The sequence below is a fragment of the Myxocyprinus asiaticus genome, chromosome 26 (genome assembly GCF_019703515.2).
Source record: "Myxocyprinus asiaticus isolate MX2 ecotype Aquarium Trade chromosome 26, UBuf_Myxa_2, whole genome shotgun sequence".
In the NCBI taxonomy this organism is placed as follows: Eukaryota; Metazoa; Chordata; class Actinopteri; order Cypriniformes; family Catostomidae; genus Myxocyprinus; species Myxocyprinus asiaticus.
Window position 1 is genome coordinate 39,285,675 of NC_059369.1, and position 18,024 is coordinate 39,303,698.

At 37.5% G+C, this 18,024-nt stretch overlaps 1 protein-coding gene across 2 annotated transcripts; it reads left to right on the plus strand.

Moving 5' to 3' along the window:
- The first annotated feature begins 357 nt into the window (after nt 1-357).
- On the plus strand, nt 358-16,439 carry LOC127416610 (dynein axonemal assembly factor 4-like). 2 transcript variants are annotated; one of them, XM_051656043.1, is made up of 10 exons: nt 363-511; nt 8,644-8,821; nt 8,933-9,080; nt 9,188-9,318; nt 10,530-10,752; nt 10,933-11,063; nt 12,275-12,384; nt 12,868-13,021; nt 13,093-13,198; nt 16,179-16,439. In XM_051656043.1, the coding sequence occupies exons 2-10, from the start codon at nt 8,699-8,701 to the stop codon at nt 16,286-16,288; spliced, it is 1,236 nt and encodes a 411-aa protein (XP_051512003.1). In that variant the 5' UTR covers nt 363-511; nt 8,644-8,698; the 3' UTR covers nt 16,289-16,439. The 2 variants fall into 2 exon arrangements, with proteins under 2 accessions (XP_051512002.1, XP_051512003.1); XM_051656042.1 differs by lacking the exons at nt 8,644-8,821; nt 8,933-9,080; nt 9,188-9,318; ... (4 more) ...; nt 13,093-13,198; nt 16,179-16,439 and adding exons at nt 2,057-2,142; nt 2,261-7,796 and having other exon boundaries at nt 358-511.
- Nucleotides 16,440-18,024: the final 1,585 nt, after the last annotated feature.

Sequence of the window (18,024 nt, forward strand, 5' to 3'; positions counted from 1 at the left end):
CGTTCGTAAAATCGCTCGTATTAAACGATCTTAACCGCAAAGCTCAATCGTTTTCGGGAAACGCAGCCCTGATCTATCCTACTACAGCGAAGGGGCTAAACTAATGTATATTAATTACGTTGCATGTGGCCTTCCAATGGCTGAGGACGTTCTCATTAATATTAATGATTCATGTTGACGCTCCTTCCAATGAAGAAGGGTTTTGGTGTTTTAATATTAATCAAGTTGTGATGACGTCATTGGTTTACTACCAATGGCGAATGACTCATGAATATTAATAGACAATACCTCACCATAGTAGGAATCGTAAATTCGCTTCCCGGTCCGCCACTGTTATTGCAGTGACTGCAGCGAAACGCAGGAAGAAACCAGACGAGTTGACGACAGTCACTCTTTCTGACATCAAAGTTACAGCATTTTCCCGTTCCTTTCGTTTGTTTGAGTCATGTGAGGGGACCTGTAATGTCCACAGAGCAGGATAAAGATTCATTCTCTCTAAAACGAAACCGAGGTAAAGTGTTTTTTCCGTGTTATTAGTGGCTTGATTAGGTCTCGGTCGTAATGACCGGAGCGACAGCAGCAGTCTGGCGGCCTTCAGGCCTTCAGTGAGGAACAGAAAAGTAGAGAAGCGACATTTTCAAATGAAAGGAAATGCATGACAGACCTCAAAAAGCGAATACGGACACGAGCACTTTTGGAAAATGAAGTTTTGGTGAAGTGCACTTAACTCTGGAGTTCGAGCAAATCAAATAAAAGTTTATTTATCAAATACACATGAATACAGTATAATGCATTGGTGTTATTAACATCATGTGAACGTGTTATTCAGGCAACCTAAAAAAAGTAGATAATCTCAAAGATGAGAGTTACAGTTAAGTTACAAAATTAAGTTTGAAAAGGGCAATTAAGAGACAAAAATAAATCTGAATGAATATAGAAATGTAAAAATGCTATAAAGAATGCAGTTTGTAGTGGAAAACACTGAAACATTCAAGTGTCAAAGGCTACTGTCACTCAGTATACTTCATATTAAGGCCATTTAGTATTTATAATCATATTAAACTTTAATGACAGATGCTGAACACTGCTAAAATTGTATTTTGTGATAATTTTGTCTGATGTGATACTGAGCACCCTCAGATTTAATTGATTTCCCTTAATATCAGTTCCAAATACACAGACGGCCTTGTCAACAGATATTAAAAGAATGTTATGGATTTAATACAATTTAAGCTCAGTCAGTAACATTTGTGACATAATGTTGATTACCATAAAAAAAAAAAAATCATTTAGTAACAAACATCACGGTTACAGTAAGACATTTTCAATGGAAGTGAATGAGGCCAGTCCATAAACCGCTTACATACACAGAGTTTAAGAAGTATAGCCACGAGACTTAAACATACATGTTAACATGAGTTTATTGTGATAAAATCACTTACTGACCTTTTGTAAAGTTACATGTAAAGTTATATCAAATACCGGGATTATAGAGTTTCGTTGTCATGACAACAAAGTTGTAATAATGGATATAACTTAAAACATATATGGTTAATAAGAAATGTTATCACACTAAAATAATGTTAACATGTATATTCTTTACATTTTGTGGCTATAGTTTTGAAACAATGTGTATTTTAATGTTTATGAACTGGCCCCATTCACTTCCATTGAAAGTGCATCACTGTTACCAATATTTGCTTTTTTAACATAAAGGATGGATGAGTTGAAATAATTTTTTTGTGTAAATCAACATTATGCCACAAATGCTGTTAATTGAGCTTAACTTGTATCGATGCCGGAATGTTCCTTTAAACATTTTGTTTGTTTGTTTTAGCTGTTTTTGTTGTTGTTGGCATTGGCAACATATCAGCCATTGGCCCCCCTCTGCTTTATTTACCAGCAGTAATGACCCATATCAATTGACTGCAACCATCAAGATTAATTTCTAAATGGTTTGAATTGCTTGGTATTGACACATTTTTAAATTTCACTTAAATTATGTTTTAGTATTTTTCTGTTTTCGGAGCATTAACCTCACAGTTTCATTTTACAGGAGGTGAAGGTGGGCTGGATAATTTAGGGGGTCCTGGTCTGCTTCTTGGAAGCCCTGATAAAAAGAGACGCAAGTCTAGCACACAGGTAGAATATGAAATTTTCCCATGAACACATACTGGCCATTTGCTGTGGGCATCAGTGTATGTTCTTGGAATAATTGCATTTGAGGAGTAAAATGAAAAGATTCTCTCTTTCTTTGTAGGCGCCCCCATTCTCTCCTCTCTCTGAATTTGCCCCTCCGTTAAATCCCAACTCGGATCATTTGATAGCTGCCAACCCTTTCGATGACAACTACAACTCGCCATCCCTGAAGCCACTCCCCCCTGCTAACCCCTGTTTTGCCCATTCCCATTACCCAGGGCTCAGTGGCTATGGGCCGCCCAGGATGCCCCCCCATATGTCCAACAGAATGCCCTTTCCATACAGCACCCCTTACCAGGTGCGAAACCAGCCCCATCATTTCTCCCGGAACCCCATGATCATGGGTTTCAACCAGGCACTGGGATTTAACTACAGGCATCCCGAGAACTCCAATTATAGGCACCGGTTTAGTGGTAGCATCAATAACATGCCGCTTCCTCCAGGGCAGCATTTTAGACCGGGTTCAGGAGAGAATGCCAATCAAATTCCACTTCAGAACCTGAACTGCATTCCTGATTGTGGACCAGGTTTCGGTCAAGAGGGCAACGGAATGAGTCCTAACCTCTCTCAGCAACAAAATAATTTTGCTCAGTCCAACATGCCAACACCCAAACTGGGTGTGAGTGAAACCGTGAACAAAAACGCCACGCAGAACCCATCGCCAAGGAAACAAAACCAGGACTGTGAAGAGAGCGCAGCTCAGGAGCTGAAGGAAAAGGGCCGAGGGAACACACCTGCCGCTGTGGACAGAGGTGTCGAAAAACTCAACGGTGTCTTTCACCCCAATAACGAAGCCTTGAAGAAGTCGCCACGACCTTCTGTTGATGCACAAGTGGAGAGAGTTCGTAGGGGCAGCTGCAACAGCACTAGTGCTTTGACAAATAATAAAGTCCTGAACCACCCTAACAGACGGAGCACATTGTCTTCGTCCGAGCCCATGTACCCGTGTGGCATCTGCCTGAGCGAAGTGAACGATGATCAAGAAGCCATTTTGTGCGAGGCTTCGTGTCAGAAATGGTTCCACAGAGATTGCACAGGGATGACCGAGATGGCGTACAATCTGCTAACGGCAGAGACGTCTGCGGTTTGGGGTTGCGACGCTTGCATGGAGGACAAGGGAGCACAACTGCTCAAAACCCGAGAGGTACTCGTGCCACCTTCGGTTACCAGCGAGGCACAATCATGAGATGACTTCCAGTCCAAATCAGTTGTTTCTCTTCTATTTGAACCAAGTTCCAAAGTTTTTGCGGCTCCTCTGGTCTCTATTTTCAAGCTAGATCTCTAAAAGATCTGAATTAGGGGCTGTTCAGTCCAAACGTGTTCTTGCGTTACAAAAGGTTGATGCAGCACAGTGAATACAACAGAACGCAGCTGTCTTAAAAAGTATTTTTAAAAGTTGAAGATCTTTTTAACTTGAAACAGCATCGAAAAACATGATGCTCCAGCAGGAGATGCGGCACAACAACAAACAAATATGCCCATCTAGTGCATGTTTATGTAGAAAAAGAAAGAAGATGGATGCAGAAATGCTTACGATGTGAAAAGCCCCTAAGGTTTGATTAAATGTTTCATCCCAAAATGAAAGTTCTATCATCATTTAATCACCTTTATGTTGTTCCAGACCTATATGACTTTCTTTCTTCTATGGAGCACAGCAGGAGATGCTGCTCTTGTCCATTCAATGAAAGCATCAAGAATGGGGCCTGGGTAGGTAAAAGACGCTGGCTACCACCCCTGGAGTTCGCTAGTTCGAATCCCAGGGCGTTCTGAGTGACTCCAGCCAGATCTTCTAAGCAACCAAATTGGCCTGGTTGCTAGGGAGGGTAGAGTCACATGGGGTGATCTCCTCGTGGTCGCTATAATGTGTTTCGTTCTCGGTGGGGCGCGTGGTGAGTTGAGCGTGGATGGCGTGAAGCCTCCACACGAGCTATGTCTCCGTGGCAACGTGCTCAACAACCCACGTGATAAGATGCGCGGGTTGACGGTCTCAGACGCGGAGGCAGCTGGGATTCGTCCTCTGCCACCTGGACTGAGGCGAATCACTACGCGACCACGAGGACTTAAAAGCGCATTGGGAATTGGGAGAAAAAGGTGAAAAAATAAATAAATGAATGCATCAAGACGCATTGCATGTCAGTGACGCCAAATGTCATGAGTCTCGTAACCAACATGACACAGCAAGTGTACAGATGTTATTCACTGTGTACAGTGAATAACATCTAAAATTTCATTTGTTGCTCACACAAAGCTATATCTGTAGAAATGTGGAATATTGTGCACGAGTTGGATGGACTACTTTTATGCTTTTTAGTCTTTTTGGGGGCTTGAAAGACGTGGTCACTGAATGCTTTTGTTGAAAAATTGCAGCGTGATCATTCTGAAAAATATCTCTTAAACAGAAAGTCGTACAGTATTGTGTTTCCCAAAAGCTTCGTTAGCGAACTATGGGCGCAAGTTTCATCGTTACCAACATAGTTCAATTTGATGTTCCTGGAATCGTAGTTCCAATGAAAATTCGCAAACAGCATCACAAAGTTGCGTGGTTGGAACTACAGCTTTTCGCCTGTGGTTAGAAGAGTTCCTTGTTAGTTTGCTGTGTGGACATCATTTCACTTCACTGAGGCTTCTGAATCTTTTATTCCATATATATCTTTCGATCTGTCAAGACTTTGACCACATTTACATGCATTTAAGAAAACAATTTATTCCAGGGTTTTGCAGAAACAGTTGTTCTGATACGTATGTAAACGTGAGTGCAGCCGTTTAAGGGATGCAGCTGGAAAGGCTGTTGAGAGAAATTGCTTTATCATACACAGTTTCTGGTGGGAACACAGCTTTTATGTGTTTATGTTAACACATAAGTGGCGTTAATATGTTTTTGAAAAGTGCGCATGTGTGTATATGCTCAAGTGCGTCATATGAACACTGAAGTGTAATATATAGGGAAACCCCAATATTGCAGCGCAATGTACCTGTCACATTACAAAGTGCATGCAGCTTTCGTGTCTTCCGCAATTTTCTCACATTAAACAGCTTTCTGATGAACGGGTAAATGAGCTATTAAATTTTAATATTTGTGGAAGTTATTATCCCACCCCACATAAGTTACATTGTTGTACAGGAAATGCACCCCAGGTTTGCAACAATGTGAGGATGAGTAAATGATGACAGATTTAATTTTTTCTGGGTGAATTATTCCTATAAATGGAGTGCTCTACATGCTTGTTGGGATTAGATATGGAGATCAGACTGTGCTTTTCATTTTTACATTTTTCACCAAATTGAGAAATCGTTGGTCGAGGTCAGATGTTTTTCTTTGACTCACCCTGATCAAACTATAAATCATATGAAACATTTAATATCTGTAAAGCTACAAACACTTTGATTTGAATGATGATGGTGTTTTTTTTTATTTTTTATTATTAGTATTACTATTTTTCTAACATTGTCTTAAGAATTTGCCCATATTAACTGTAAATCTTACAGTGTGTATCCAAGTTTCATACATCTCCAACAACTCTAAACATAACAAGCATCTTTTCATTCTCTTTATCCAGAAAAGTGCTCTACTTTTAAGCAGGTGAATCTGAAACTCTGCAACTGGCAATACTCTACAAGCTTTTTAACATGGTTGGGTCTTTCCCATTTAATGTTGCTGTTGTTTTAAACTGTAGCATATTATCGGACCAGTGTCCAGAGAACTAACTTATGTCACATATAACTGTCGATATCTGTAGCAGCATTTAGTTTTAGGGTGTGCTGTATTGCACATTTCTTTGCTGTGGAATCTTTGCATACTGGTCAAATGAAGTGGAAATCTTGAATTAGCAGCAGAGCTACAATTTTGAACATGTTTGGAGGGGGTAGAAACTAAAATATATAAAACGATATAAAACTAAAATCGTTTTATTTTAGGGCAAGACAGGGTAGGCTTGTTACTTGAAGGCCTTATTTCTGGGCATGATGCATCAAATAGCACGCAAATATATTTATGCGACCAAAAATACTGTGTGGATCAGCCCTTTTGACCGTTTGTCTCTGAAAATTAATCAGAGTTAATTAATTGAAACGTTGACAATTCATTGACACCATTGTGTTGAAATAATAATAATATACTTATTTCACAGTACAGAATGAGGGAGAGTTTTTTGCATAACAGTAAAGAGAATAGACCTTATTCAAGCTAGTGCCATCTTTGATTTTTAATGGGAATGACAATGAGGCTGTGAGGGACGACTTACAGTCCCTTCAATGGCACCAGCGGTATAAAGCTGTATAAAGCTCTTAAATCACATCTGATTTTCCACAACTCATGTAGTCTGGAGTTCTTTGTATACTGAATGTTCTTGGACAGATATTTTATCAATGTTTTGTCTGCGGAACGATCCAAAGACACTTTAAACTGCAGTACAGCCCATTGTAGAGACTGTAAGTCTATCCCTCACAGCCTTGTTGTCATTCAAAATCAAAGACGGCACTAGTGTGAGTAAGGTCTATAGGGGAGGGGTCAAAACGCAAAAACTCCTGTCCAGTGTCCCACAAAACGTCCTAAAAATATGCTTAATTTTGAGGTGAAATTTGACTCGACCATGTTTTCCTGAGATTCAGGCATGTATCATCTCAAACGTATTAACCTTTGACTTTTTAGACTCTTTAGAAACAGGATCCAGCTACATTCGTGATGACTGTAGTTTGGATTTGGTATGCTAACATGTTACAATAATGTGTTACATTGTTTTTTGTGTGTTTTACCTCCTCAGAGACTGGGAAACGTGGCATAGTGCAATGCAGTCCTGCTCTCTTCCATTTGATTGTCCAAATGTGTCCACACGTTTTGCCCTGAAGATGTTGTTGCATTGAGTATTACGTGTTTACACACTTTGACAGATTAATTCTATTGTAACAGTGCCAATCACAAAAGAAAACTTTATGCTGAAGATTTGATTTCTATCCCCCAATTGTTATATAAGATAAGCCTGTAAATTCCCCACTGTGTATTAAAAAGGCACTTTAACATTTTGTGGAGCTGAATTTATGATGATAATCTGAAACTACCACTGTGTGTGGATTGTGCAGTAATAATATATCTGAGGGATATAATATGTCTTTCAAAATAATGTAGGGACAATTACTGTGTAATTGGCCACATTTGACTGTTGACTGACCCCTGGTGCCTTCGACATCGTTTCATCTTACATTGTTTTTATTTTATTTTTTATTAGATGGTTATATTCTGAACAGATGGCAATGTGCAGTTAATTTTATGCCCACTTATCAATTTGTGGGGATGTTTGTGATCTGTGCAACAAATTTGATAACAGATCAATGAATGTACGGAGCCAATAAACTGTAAATAACGAAGAATAAGAAGTGTTTAACAAGAATACTTGTGACATTCTCGAATTCAAGCTGGTACAGTTCATGCAGACAGTTTCTGAATGTAAATTATAGTTGTCTTATGTGTGTTATGATAACTCTTATATTTCTCTGTGAATAACAGCCTCTTTAATAGAGAGACCTGGGCAAAGCCAATGTTCAAATGTCTTGTTTTGGTGTCACTTCACACTGTACGTTTAATAAAATTGGTTTTAAAAAGATTTCCTGCTGTACATTGTCAATTAGAGTTGCTCAGCTCTCTTTAGAATGGGAACATCACTCACAGTAACAATTCATTATACATGAAGACCAAACATAATATATAAAATAGAAACAAACTTATTAACACGAATATACTTTTATATAGTTTTGCTGATAAGTGAAAAGGATCTTTAAGGTGCTTCAGTGCAATTGATTGGTAAATTAACCTTCACTTAGAACTTCACTTGTAAACAAATAATATAACACTTCATAAAATCTGAACTTCCAGTGACATCTCAATAAATAAAATAATAATAATAATAAAAAATAATTTTTTTTTAAAAAAGTTTTAAGAAACCCTTTTGACAGGAATTCCAACACTGATTTAAACCTCTTTATTAAAAAATTGCAATGCATTTGGACTCTACCATAAAAATATATTTTATTTACAATAAAATAAAACAATACATTTTCATGCCGATTCATGCATTTTCATAAAACAATACATTATATAAAAATACATTATATTTGTTTATATTTCGAAAGTCCATATCAGAAAATAAAAAGTATATTCTAAATCTATTAATTGTTTTGTTTTAAGTTTTACGTCCACAAAATGAGATTTGTATTTATTTTATTTATTTATTTTTTATTATTCATTATATTTATATTGAAACTTTCATAAATTCAAAAACTGAACCCAAACTTGTCAAAGCCATAAAGCTTACTTTTCAAATGGATGTACATTTATTTTATTTTATTTTACTTGTCAGTATTATTGTTGTTAACCCCTAATTATTATGTACGATTTACTTATTGGCTGTTTTTTTCTTCTTCCGCGGAACATTCATTCGCTCCGCCCCTTAGCAACCACCGCCGCGTCATAGCAACCAGTGTTTACATCGCGCTCAGACAGTCAAAGATGCCGCTGATTGTGAGCGATTACACATGGACTCAAAGCCAGAGCACAGTTTACATCAGTGTACCTTTAAAAGGAGTAAAGACCGCTAAAGTCGATGTCCTTTGCACGGATGAGTATCTGAAGGTGAGATTTAAGACGTTAAACAAATATGCAATCTTAAATGTGCAATCATGTGTGTTTATAGAGATCACGTGAGGTCATCTTGCACCCGACACGTTTTGAATTATTTTGCAGGTCAGTTTCCCCCCATTTTTATTCGAAGCCTTCTTATTTCAACCAATAGATGAGGAAAAAAGTGGAGCCAAAATTGGAAATGGTGTTGCAGTTTTCACATTGCAGAAGAAAAGAGAAGAACTGTGGGAGAAGCTCATTACAAATATTGGTAGGAGACCTTTCTTTCCCAGCATGGGAATATAGCTATTTAGGATGTTGTATGTTGTATTCGTCCATTCATTTTAAAGCTACCTCTATCTATCTCCTATTCCAAAGATAAAGACAAACAGAGGCTGACTCGAGAACAAGCAATTCTCAAAGTTCAGGAGAAAGCAGTAGAAAAGGCCAAAGCCAAAGCCAGCAGGATTCAGCAGGAGAGGAAATATGCGCTGGAGACCATGATGAAGGTCTGAACTGTTGTATTCTTGGTCTCAATTTCACTGGTGACACTTCCGTTTCACTTCTGTTTATCTTGATTTATTAAAGGGATAGTTCACCCTAAAATGAAAATTCTCTCATCATTTACTCACCCTCCTGCCATCCCAGATGTTTATGACTTTCTTTCTTTTGCAGAACACAAATGAAGATTTTTAGAAGAATATCTCAGCTCTGTTGGTCCATTCAATGCAAGTCAATGGTGGCCAGAACTTTTAAGCTCCAAAAAGCACATAAAAGTAATGCATATGACTCTAGTGATTAAATCCACGTCTTCAGAAGTGATATAATAGGTGCAGGCGAGAAACAGATCAATATTTAAGTCCTTTTTTACTATCAATCTCCACTTTCACATTCTTCTTCTTTTGTTTTTGGTGATTCATATACTTCGTGCATATCACCACCTACTGGGCAGGGAGGAGAATTTATAGGAAAAAAGGACAAAACTGAAGTAATTTCTAAGCCACTAGCACAACCAAATGGAATGGCAAAAAATAAACGTTGTTTTCAAAACAGCTTTCTGAACACGCCCCCTGCCTGCCATTGGTCAAATAAAGAGATAGTCCCGCCCCCTAACTCACGCCATTGGCTGAGCATTGTTGGGTGGAGTCTAAGCGGGTTGTTCTAAACAAATGAAAGGAATTTTCAAAGGGCCACTGAGAAAGAATGCTTTCCGATTTCAAGAAAATTAACCTATGAATGGCTTACTTATAGTTGTCTGCATATTAAGCTGGGAAAAAGTTACATACTTCAGCTTTAAATATTGATCTGTTACTCACCCATCCCTATCATATTGCTTCTGAAAATATGGATTTAACCACTGGAGTCTTATGGATTACTTTTATGCTGCCTTTATGTGCTTTTTGGAGCTTCAAAGTTTTGGTCACCATTCACTTGTATGGACCTACAGAACTGAAATAGTTTTCTAAAAATGCTTGTTTGTGTTCTGCAGAAGAAAGAAAGTCATACACATCTGGAATGGAATGAGGGTGAGTAAATGATGAGAGAATTTTCCTTTTTGGGTGAACTATTCCTTTAATAATAATTCAATAACAGATAAAAACAGTCAGAATAAGTTGGCTTCAGAGGTTCTGTTCTTGACAGGTTTTAAGATTTAGACATACTTTTTAGCATGTCTAATCTTGAACTTTAACTTACTCTTGTATTTTCTGCCTTTTTATAGCTTGAGAAAGAGGAGCAAGACATGATTCAGAAGGTGAAGGATGATGAATGTGCGAGAGCCACTGCAGAGCTGGAGGTTTGGAGAGAAACACAGAGGAAACCAGCAGAAGAAAAGGACAACCAGCTGAAACAGCAGGAATCCGGCAAACAAAACAACAAACCCATTTTTCAGAACACAGAGCGTGCAAATGCAACACCTGCAGCGAGACAATTGCACAATACTGGTAATACTACATTTGGTAAACAAAAATAGATTGCAAGTTCGCTTCTCTCAGGGAGCCCTGTCATCACAACAGCCTCTTTTGATTCTTTTCCCCCATTTAAACCTAAAAGGATAACCTGATTCCAGAATATGTAACGCACAGTTTCAAATAATCTGTCAGTTGCCTTTGTTTTCTTCCTAGGTCAAAAAAGCAGCAAACAGAAGCCTAAAGTTCTACCTGCTCCCAGATCAGCTGGTTGCATTAAGATCAGTTTCACCCCACGCATGTTTCCCACTGCCCTAAGAGAGTCTCGAGTCCCGGAAGAGGAAGAGGTCATATCTGTGCTTCTCTGCATATTAAGATGGAATAGGAGAAAATATTTTATCATCAATTAATAGTCACATTACACACTTCATTGTTAATCTCTTACTTATTTCAAGTGGACTTTCCCTTCCTGTTATATACATACTGTAGGGCGCTTTGTATTAAAGTGTCTGCTAGAAGATGTCTCAAAATAATTCTAATAATGAATTTTAGTTTTTATCATATTATATTCCTGAAACAGTAATTACAGATTACTGCCACGCCTGCCACACAGCTTGGCTATTTGCACTCCAATAGTCTGGTGGAAACACAGAAAAAGCAGAAAAACTACACCTCATAGTATCGCAAAGAAGATGCTTTTTCTTGCTATTCACACTTAATGTAAATAGCATCTATCACTATAGAGCGCAACAGTGCCTGCCCACTTTTTCAGCCACTTGGGTTCCGGAAGTACCCTTATGCCATCCCAGATGTGTATGATTTTCTTTCTTCTGCAGAGCATGAACAAAGATTTTTAAAAGAATATCACAGCTCTGTAGGTCCATACAATACAAGTAAATGGTGACCAAAATTTTAAAGCTCCAAAAAGGATATAAAGGCAGCATAAAAGTAATCCATACGACTCCAGTGGTTTAATCCATATATTCAAAAGCGATCTATTAGATCTCAAATATTACTCCTTTCTCACTATAAATCTTGACATGTACAGTCTCCTTGGTGATCATGATTTCAAGCTCAATTACACTTCCTAGTGCCATCTGGCCCTCTGCGCATGCGTCAAGCACTGGGAAGTGTAATCAAGCTTGAAATTATGATCGTGCCTAGATATGGCACTGGCAAGATATACAGTGAAAAAATTAGTTATATTTTGCTCTGTTCTCACCCAAAACCAACTGGATCACTTCAGAAGACTTTAATTAAACCAGTGGAGTCTTATGGATTACTTGTATGCTGCCTTTATGTGATTTTTGGAGCTTCAAAGTTTTAGTCACCATTCACTTTTTTACACACATTGTTTAGACCTACAGAGCTGAGATATTCTTCTAAAAATCTTCCTTTGTGTTTTGCAGAAGAAAGAAAGTCTTACACATCTGGGATGGCATGAGGGTGAGTAAATCATTTTTGGGAGAGCTATTCCTTTAACCCGAGGTTAAAATGGCTTTTGATGTCAGAGGTCACATACAATACCATGTCTGTGTGTGTTTGTGTGTGAAAGCAGTGGTTGAGGAAACAGGCAGAGGCCAGGAGAGCAGCGAACGCTGACCTGGCCGAACTGAAGGACCTGAGCGAGGAAGAGAGAAACCCAGACTGGCTCAAAGAGAAGGGAGAGTGAGTTTTCTTGTCACACTCACAGAGAATTATTGACTCTAGTATTTTGAAATGTACCATACTTAAAAATATATGGATGTCATTGCATTAGGTAACAAAATATCAAACCAAATGGCATTGTATTGTGAAAAGTTAGCACAAGGACACTTTACAAGCAAACTGTTTCTCAAAATGACAAGAAGTTTGTTAGATTTGCAATGACTAAACAATAATCATAGTCTTCAAAATGCAGGCAAAAAGCATTTGGATGGTTTGTAGTTGTCAAACGTTAGTGGAACATTACCATAGTTCATGTTTTGAACGACAGCTGTGGTTACTCTGCTAGGACACCTGTGTGAACTTTTGGGGAACTGACTTCATACATCCACTACAAATAACCTTGACAACAGTTGTTTAAAAGTTGCTCAGAAAGGTGAATTGAGCTCTGTTATTATGATACTATCCACAGCATTTACGCCTCTATCACTCACTTTCTTTCTGCAGTAAATTCTTCATGGCAGAAAACTATCAGGCTGCTATCAATGCGTATAATCTGGCCATCAAACTCAACAGGAAGATCGCAGCTTTATTTTCTAATCGAGCGGCCTGTCATCTCAAACTGAGAAATTGTCACAAAGCCATTGAGGACAGCTCTCAGGTCAGTTTTATTATGTTTATATACTTCTTTAAATACTAAGTGGATTTTTTAATCTTGTCTTATTTTTACAGGCGCTGGAGTTGCTCATGCCTGCGGTCACTGCAAATGCCACAGCTCGTCTGAAAGCTCACGTGAGACGTGGAACAGCATTCTGTGAGCTTGAGCTCTATGTGGAAGGTACTGGAATGATATAAGACATAGTTATGACTGACTGTTTTCAGTCGATATTGTGCTACCATGTAAAACACGTGAAACTCTGATAACTGTTTTTGAAACAGCAATGTAAATGTGTGGGAAAATGCATGCAAATCTCTTTTGATCACCAGTTAAAACAATAAATTATACTTTCTTCAGAATTTGTACAATTCATAATGTTAGTAAGTTATGAGTTCATGAGTTGGAATTTGCATTGGATTGGGCGTGCCCCACAGGATGTTGAAATTGAATTTTAGTCAGAATGACAGGAAGAGGAATTTAATAAATTGCAATTTAGTTACAGAACATAGGAATTTAATTAGTTTTGTAGCTAATAAATATACAGGTGCATCTCAATAAATAAGAATGTCGTGGAAAAGTTCATTTATTTCAGTAATTCAACTCAAATTGTGAAACTCGTGTATTAAATAAATTCAGTGCACACAGACTGAAGTAGTTTAAGTCTTTGGTTCTTTTAATTGTGATGATTTTGGCTCACATTTAACAAAAACCCACCAATTCACTATCTCAAAAAATTAGAATATGGTGACATGCCAATCAGCTAATCAACTCAAAACACCTGCAAAGGTTTCCTGAGCCTTCAAAATGGTCTCTCAGTTTGGTTCACTAGGCTACACAATCATGGGGAAGACTGCTGATCTGACAGTTGTCCAGAAGACAATCATTGACACCCTTCACAAGGAGGGTAAGCCACAAACATTCATTGCCAAAGAAGCTGGCTGTTCACAGAGTGCTGTATCCAAGCATGTTAACAGAAAGTTGAGTGGAAGGAAAAAGTGTGGAAGAAAAAGATGCACACCAACCGAGAGAACCGCAGCCTTATGATTGTCAAGCAAAATCAATTCAAGAATTTGGGTGAACTTCACAAGGAATGGACTGAGGCTGGGGTCAAGGCATCAAGACACAGACATGTCAAGGAATTTGGCTACAGTTGTCGTATTCCTCTTGTTAAGCCACTCCTGAACCACAGACAACGTCAGAGGCGTCTTACCTGGGCTAAGGAGAAGAAGAACTGGACTGTTGCCCAGTGGTCCAAAGTCCTCTTTTCAGATGAGAGCAAGTTTTGTATTTCATTTGGAAACCTAGAGTCTGGAGGAAGGGTGGAGAAGCTCATAGCCCAAGTTGCTTGAAGTCCAGTGTTAAGTTTCCACAGTCTGTGATGATTTGGGGTGCAATGTCATCTGCTGGTGTTGGTCCATTGTGTTTTTTGAAAACCAAAGTCACTGCACCCGTTTACCAAGAAATTTTGGAGCACTTCATGCTTCCTTCTGCTGACCAGCTTTTTAAAGATGCTGATTTCATTTTCCAGCAGGATTTGGCACCTGCCCACACTGCCAAAAGCACCAAAAGTTGGCTAAATGACCATGGTGTTGGTGTGCTTGACTGGCCAGCAAACTCACCAGACCTGAACCCCATAGATAATCTATGGGGTATTGTCAAGAGGAAAATGAGAAACAAGAGACCAAAAAATGCAGATGAGCTGAAGGCCACTGTCAAAGAAACCTGGGCTTCCATACCACCTCAGCAGTGCCACAAACTGATCACCTCCATGCCACGCCAAACTGAGGCAGTAATTAAAGCAAAAGGAGCCCCTACCAAGTATTGAGTACATATACAGTAAATAAACATACTTTCCAGAAGGCCAACAATTCACTAAAAATGTTTTTTTTTTATTGGTCTTATGATGTATTCTAATTTTTTGAGATAGTGAATTGGTGGGTTTTTGTTAAATGTGAGCCAAAATCATCACAATTAAAAGAACCAAAGACTTAAACTACTTCAGTCTGTGTGCATTGAATTTATTTAATACACGAGTTTCACAATTTGAGTTGAATTACTGAAATAAATGAACTTTTCCACGACATTCTAATTTATTGAGATGCACCTGTATACATTTTGAATAGTAACTATTTTATAATAGTAGTCACTTTGTAATATACTCTATAATATAATAATGACTACTGCCTATTTATTCCATGATATATTGAATATATTTTTTCTCAGCTGATTACAAACATTTCTCTACTAATACAAAAATGAATTCTGTGAATGAACCAGCCATGAAAAGCCATGATCATTTAATCATTTTATAAAACAATATTGACAGCAACATTTGGGTGAACAGAGCATTTTGGGAGCGCCCACCATTGTGATATTTGATTTGATTTTACGATTGTTTTTATTTAATTCCATTTTTATCATACCTTAAATTTAAAAGAATATTCCGGGTTCAATACAAGTTGAGCTTGATCGACAGCATTTGTGGCATAATGTTGATTACCACAAAAATGTATTTGAACTTTTCCCTTCTTTAAAAAAGGAAAAATCTGGCTCTCAGTAATGCTCTTGGAATTGAAGTGAATGGGGCCAGCCCATAAATGTTAAAATACTCACTGTTTTAAAAGTATAGGCACAAGATGTAAACAATATGCGTGTTAATATGATTTTAGTGTGATAAATCTTTTCTGTGTAAAATGTTATACAATTTTAAAACTTTTTTGCCATGATAACGTAACGTTATAACCCCTTTAACTACCATAACAATTCCGTTTTACACAACTTCACAGCTCAAATAATACATGAGTTTTAACAGAAACATTTCTTTAAGTGCTTTTATAAAATTATAAGCTTCACTGCCCTCAAAAAATTGGCCCCATTCACTTCCAGGGATTAATCGAAATGATTTTTGGGTGTAAACATTATGCCAAAAATGCTGTCGATTGAGCTTAACCTGTATTGAACAGGGAGTAGTCCTTTAAATTTGATTAAAATGTTTGCATCCTGTTTGTTGCCTAAATTAAAATTCATTATAAATTCAGGAATTGAATTGGAAGTTTAAAGCAATTCTCAATTTAATTTTAAATGGCGCACAACCCCAGCGAGTGCAGTAAAACCCCTCGAAAGCATTTCACTGTTAAATCTGATGGTTTTCCTTTTTCAGGTCTTCAGGATTTTCAGGCTGCTCTAGAGATCGACCCACACAATGCTGCTTTAAAAGCTGATACAGACAGAATTCGCCAGATTGTACAAGGCACCACATCATGTAAATAAGCACGTGCTACATAAAATGTTTATTTTATTAGTGCCGACTTGACAACTTTCATATGACACCACAAATAATGTAGTGGTTCAAACGGAGACAAAAAATAAATAAAAAATATACACATGAAACCCAAGTTTATTTTGCTCTGACAGTATTTGTCTTCTCGATTAAACTGCATTAACATTTTTTGAGTTTTTGTTTATTGTATATCAGGCTAACATGCAAGTTACTGGAAATACATCAAGGTTTAAAGGGTTAATGAATGAGTATGGTGTACTGCATTATTGATAACCACAAAACGTGTCCTGTCTTTAGATAATAATCAATAGAAGTGGGCATAAATGACAGAGGCAAATGTGTTTGGGAACAAGTAGAAGCAAGAGAGTGATTTATCATTTCTGTGCCTTAAAATTGTTTCTTGTAATTTGGGATGTACACCCGGCTACGGTCCAAGCTTGTGTTGAAGGAATTGTCCCGGTACATCCCACAAATTCCAAGATGCTGTGAGAAAGTCTGGGATATGGGGTGATAGGAACAGGGTGAGGATTCAAATGTGGGTGGTCGGGCACCATAGTCGCTGGATGTGGTTTTATACATGAGATTCTGAGATGTGGCCAGAGCTGGATCTTCAGCTGATCTGTAAAATCCTGGTTTTAGCATGCAGGAAAAAACTGGGTTTCCAGGATTTGCACATGGAGTTGTTGGAAGCTGATGCTCAAAATATGACATTATAACAGAGAGCTGAAAGTAAATAAATAAAAGAGGAAATCACATTAATGGTACGGACATATGACACACAAGTTAACAAAAGTCAGTTAATACTTTAAACTTTTATACTCGTATTTTATTTTTTATTTTATAATTTTTATTTGATATTTCTTATTTTCAAAATCAGCATTACATTCATTTAGTTATTATTCTTTATGTTATTATTGTTCAGTTGTTTCTTCTAATCTCGTGCAATTCGATTATTATTGAATTATGAAAATGACTGTTTTCTAATCCTTCTAAAGTGTCTAAAACCATAACCATTTTTTTTAGCATAACATGTTCATCTTACCGAGAGGACGATCAGACGCTTTTGTTGTCGTGTCTCTATGGAAGCGAGTGCACGCGTCATCAACTCATGCGCATAAGTAAAAGGGATACAATTCCTATTTTCGGCCACCTTTTACTAACTTCACGTAAAAAATCAAATAAAGCCATCAGACTCATAGTTAAAAATGATAAACTAATAAGCATTATAAACAGAGAGGCTTCAGGATGCGTTATATTATGATATATGGGTTCATGAATATGTTGACTGGTGCATGATGCAGAAAACTATTCTTTAGTTAGACTTAATCTTATTTTAGAAGAATTCAGGCAATCAAAACGCAGCCAGACTTTTTGTCAAAGTCCTGACTGTAATATTGCTAAGTACAGTGAATTGATGGTAAGCACATAGCCACCCTTGGAACTGAAAATATTTCAAGGTAATTTGATTCAATTTAAAGCAGAACTTGAATTGATTGAATAATATATGGCGTCAGATACATTATTATAATTATAAGCCAGCAAGGTTGGAAAACAACATTTTTAATTCACAGTTGACAGTGTATTTCTCACTTTTCTGTAAGCTAAGAAATATAAAAACTTCAGTTATTTTTTTACCATATTCCTAGAAACAGAGAAATATTTTAGTCCTTTTTCTGCCGTAAATCTACACGTTCACTTTCACTTTAGTAAAAAAACAAACATGGAC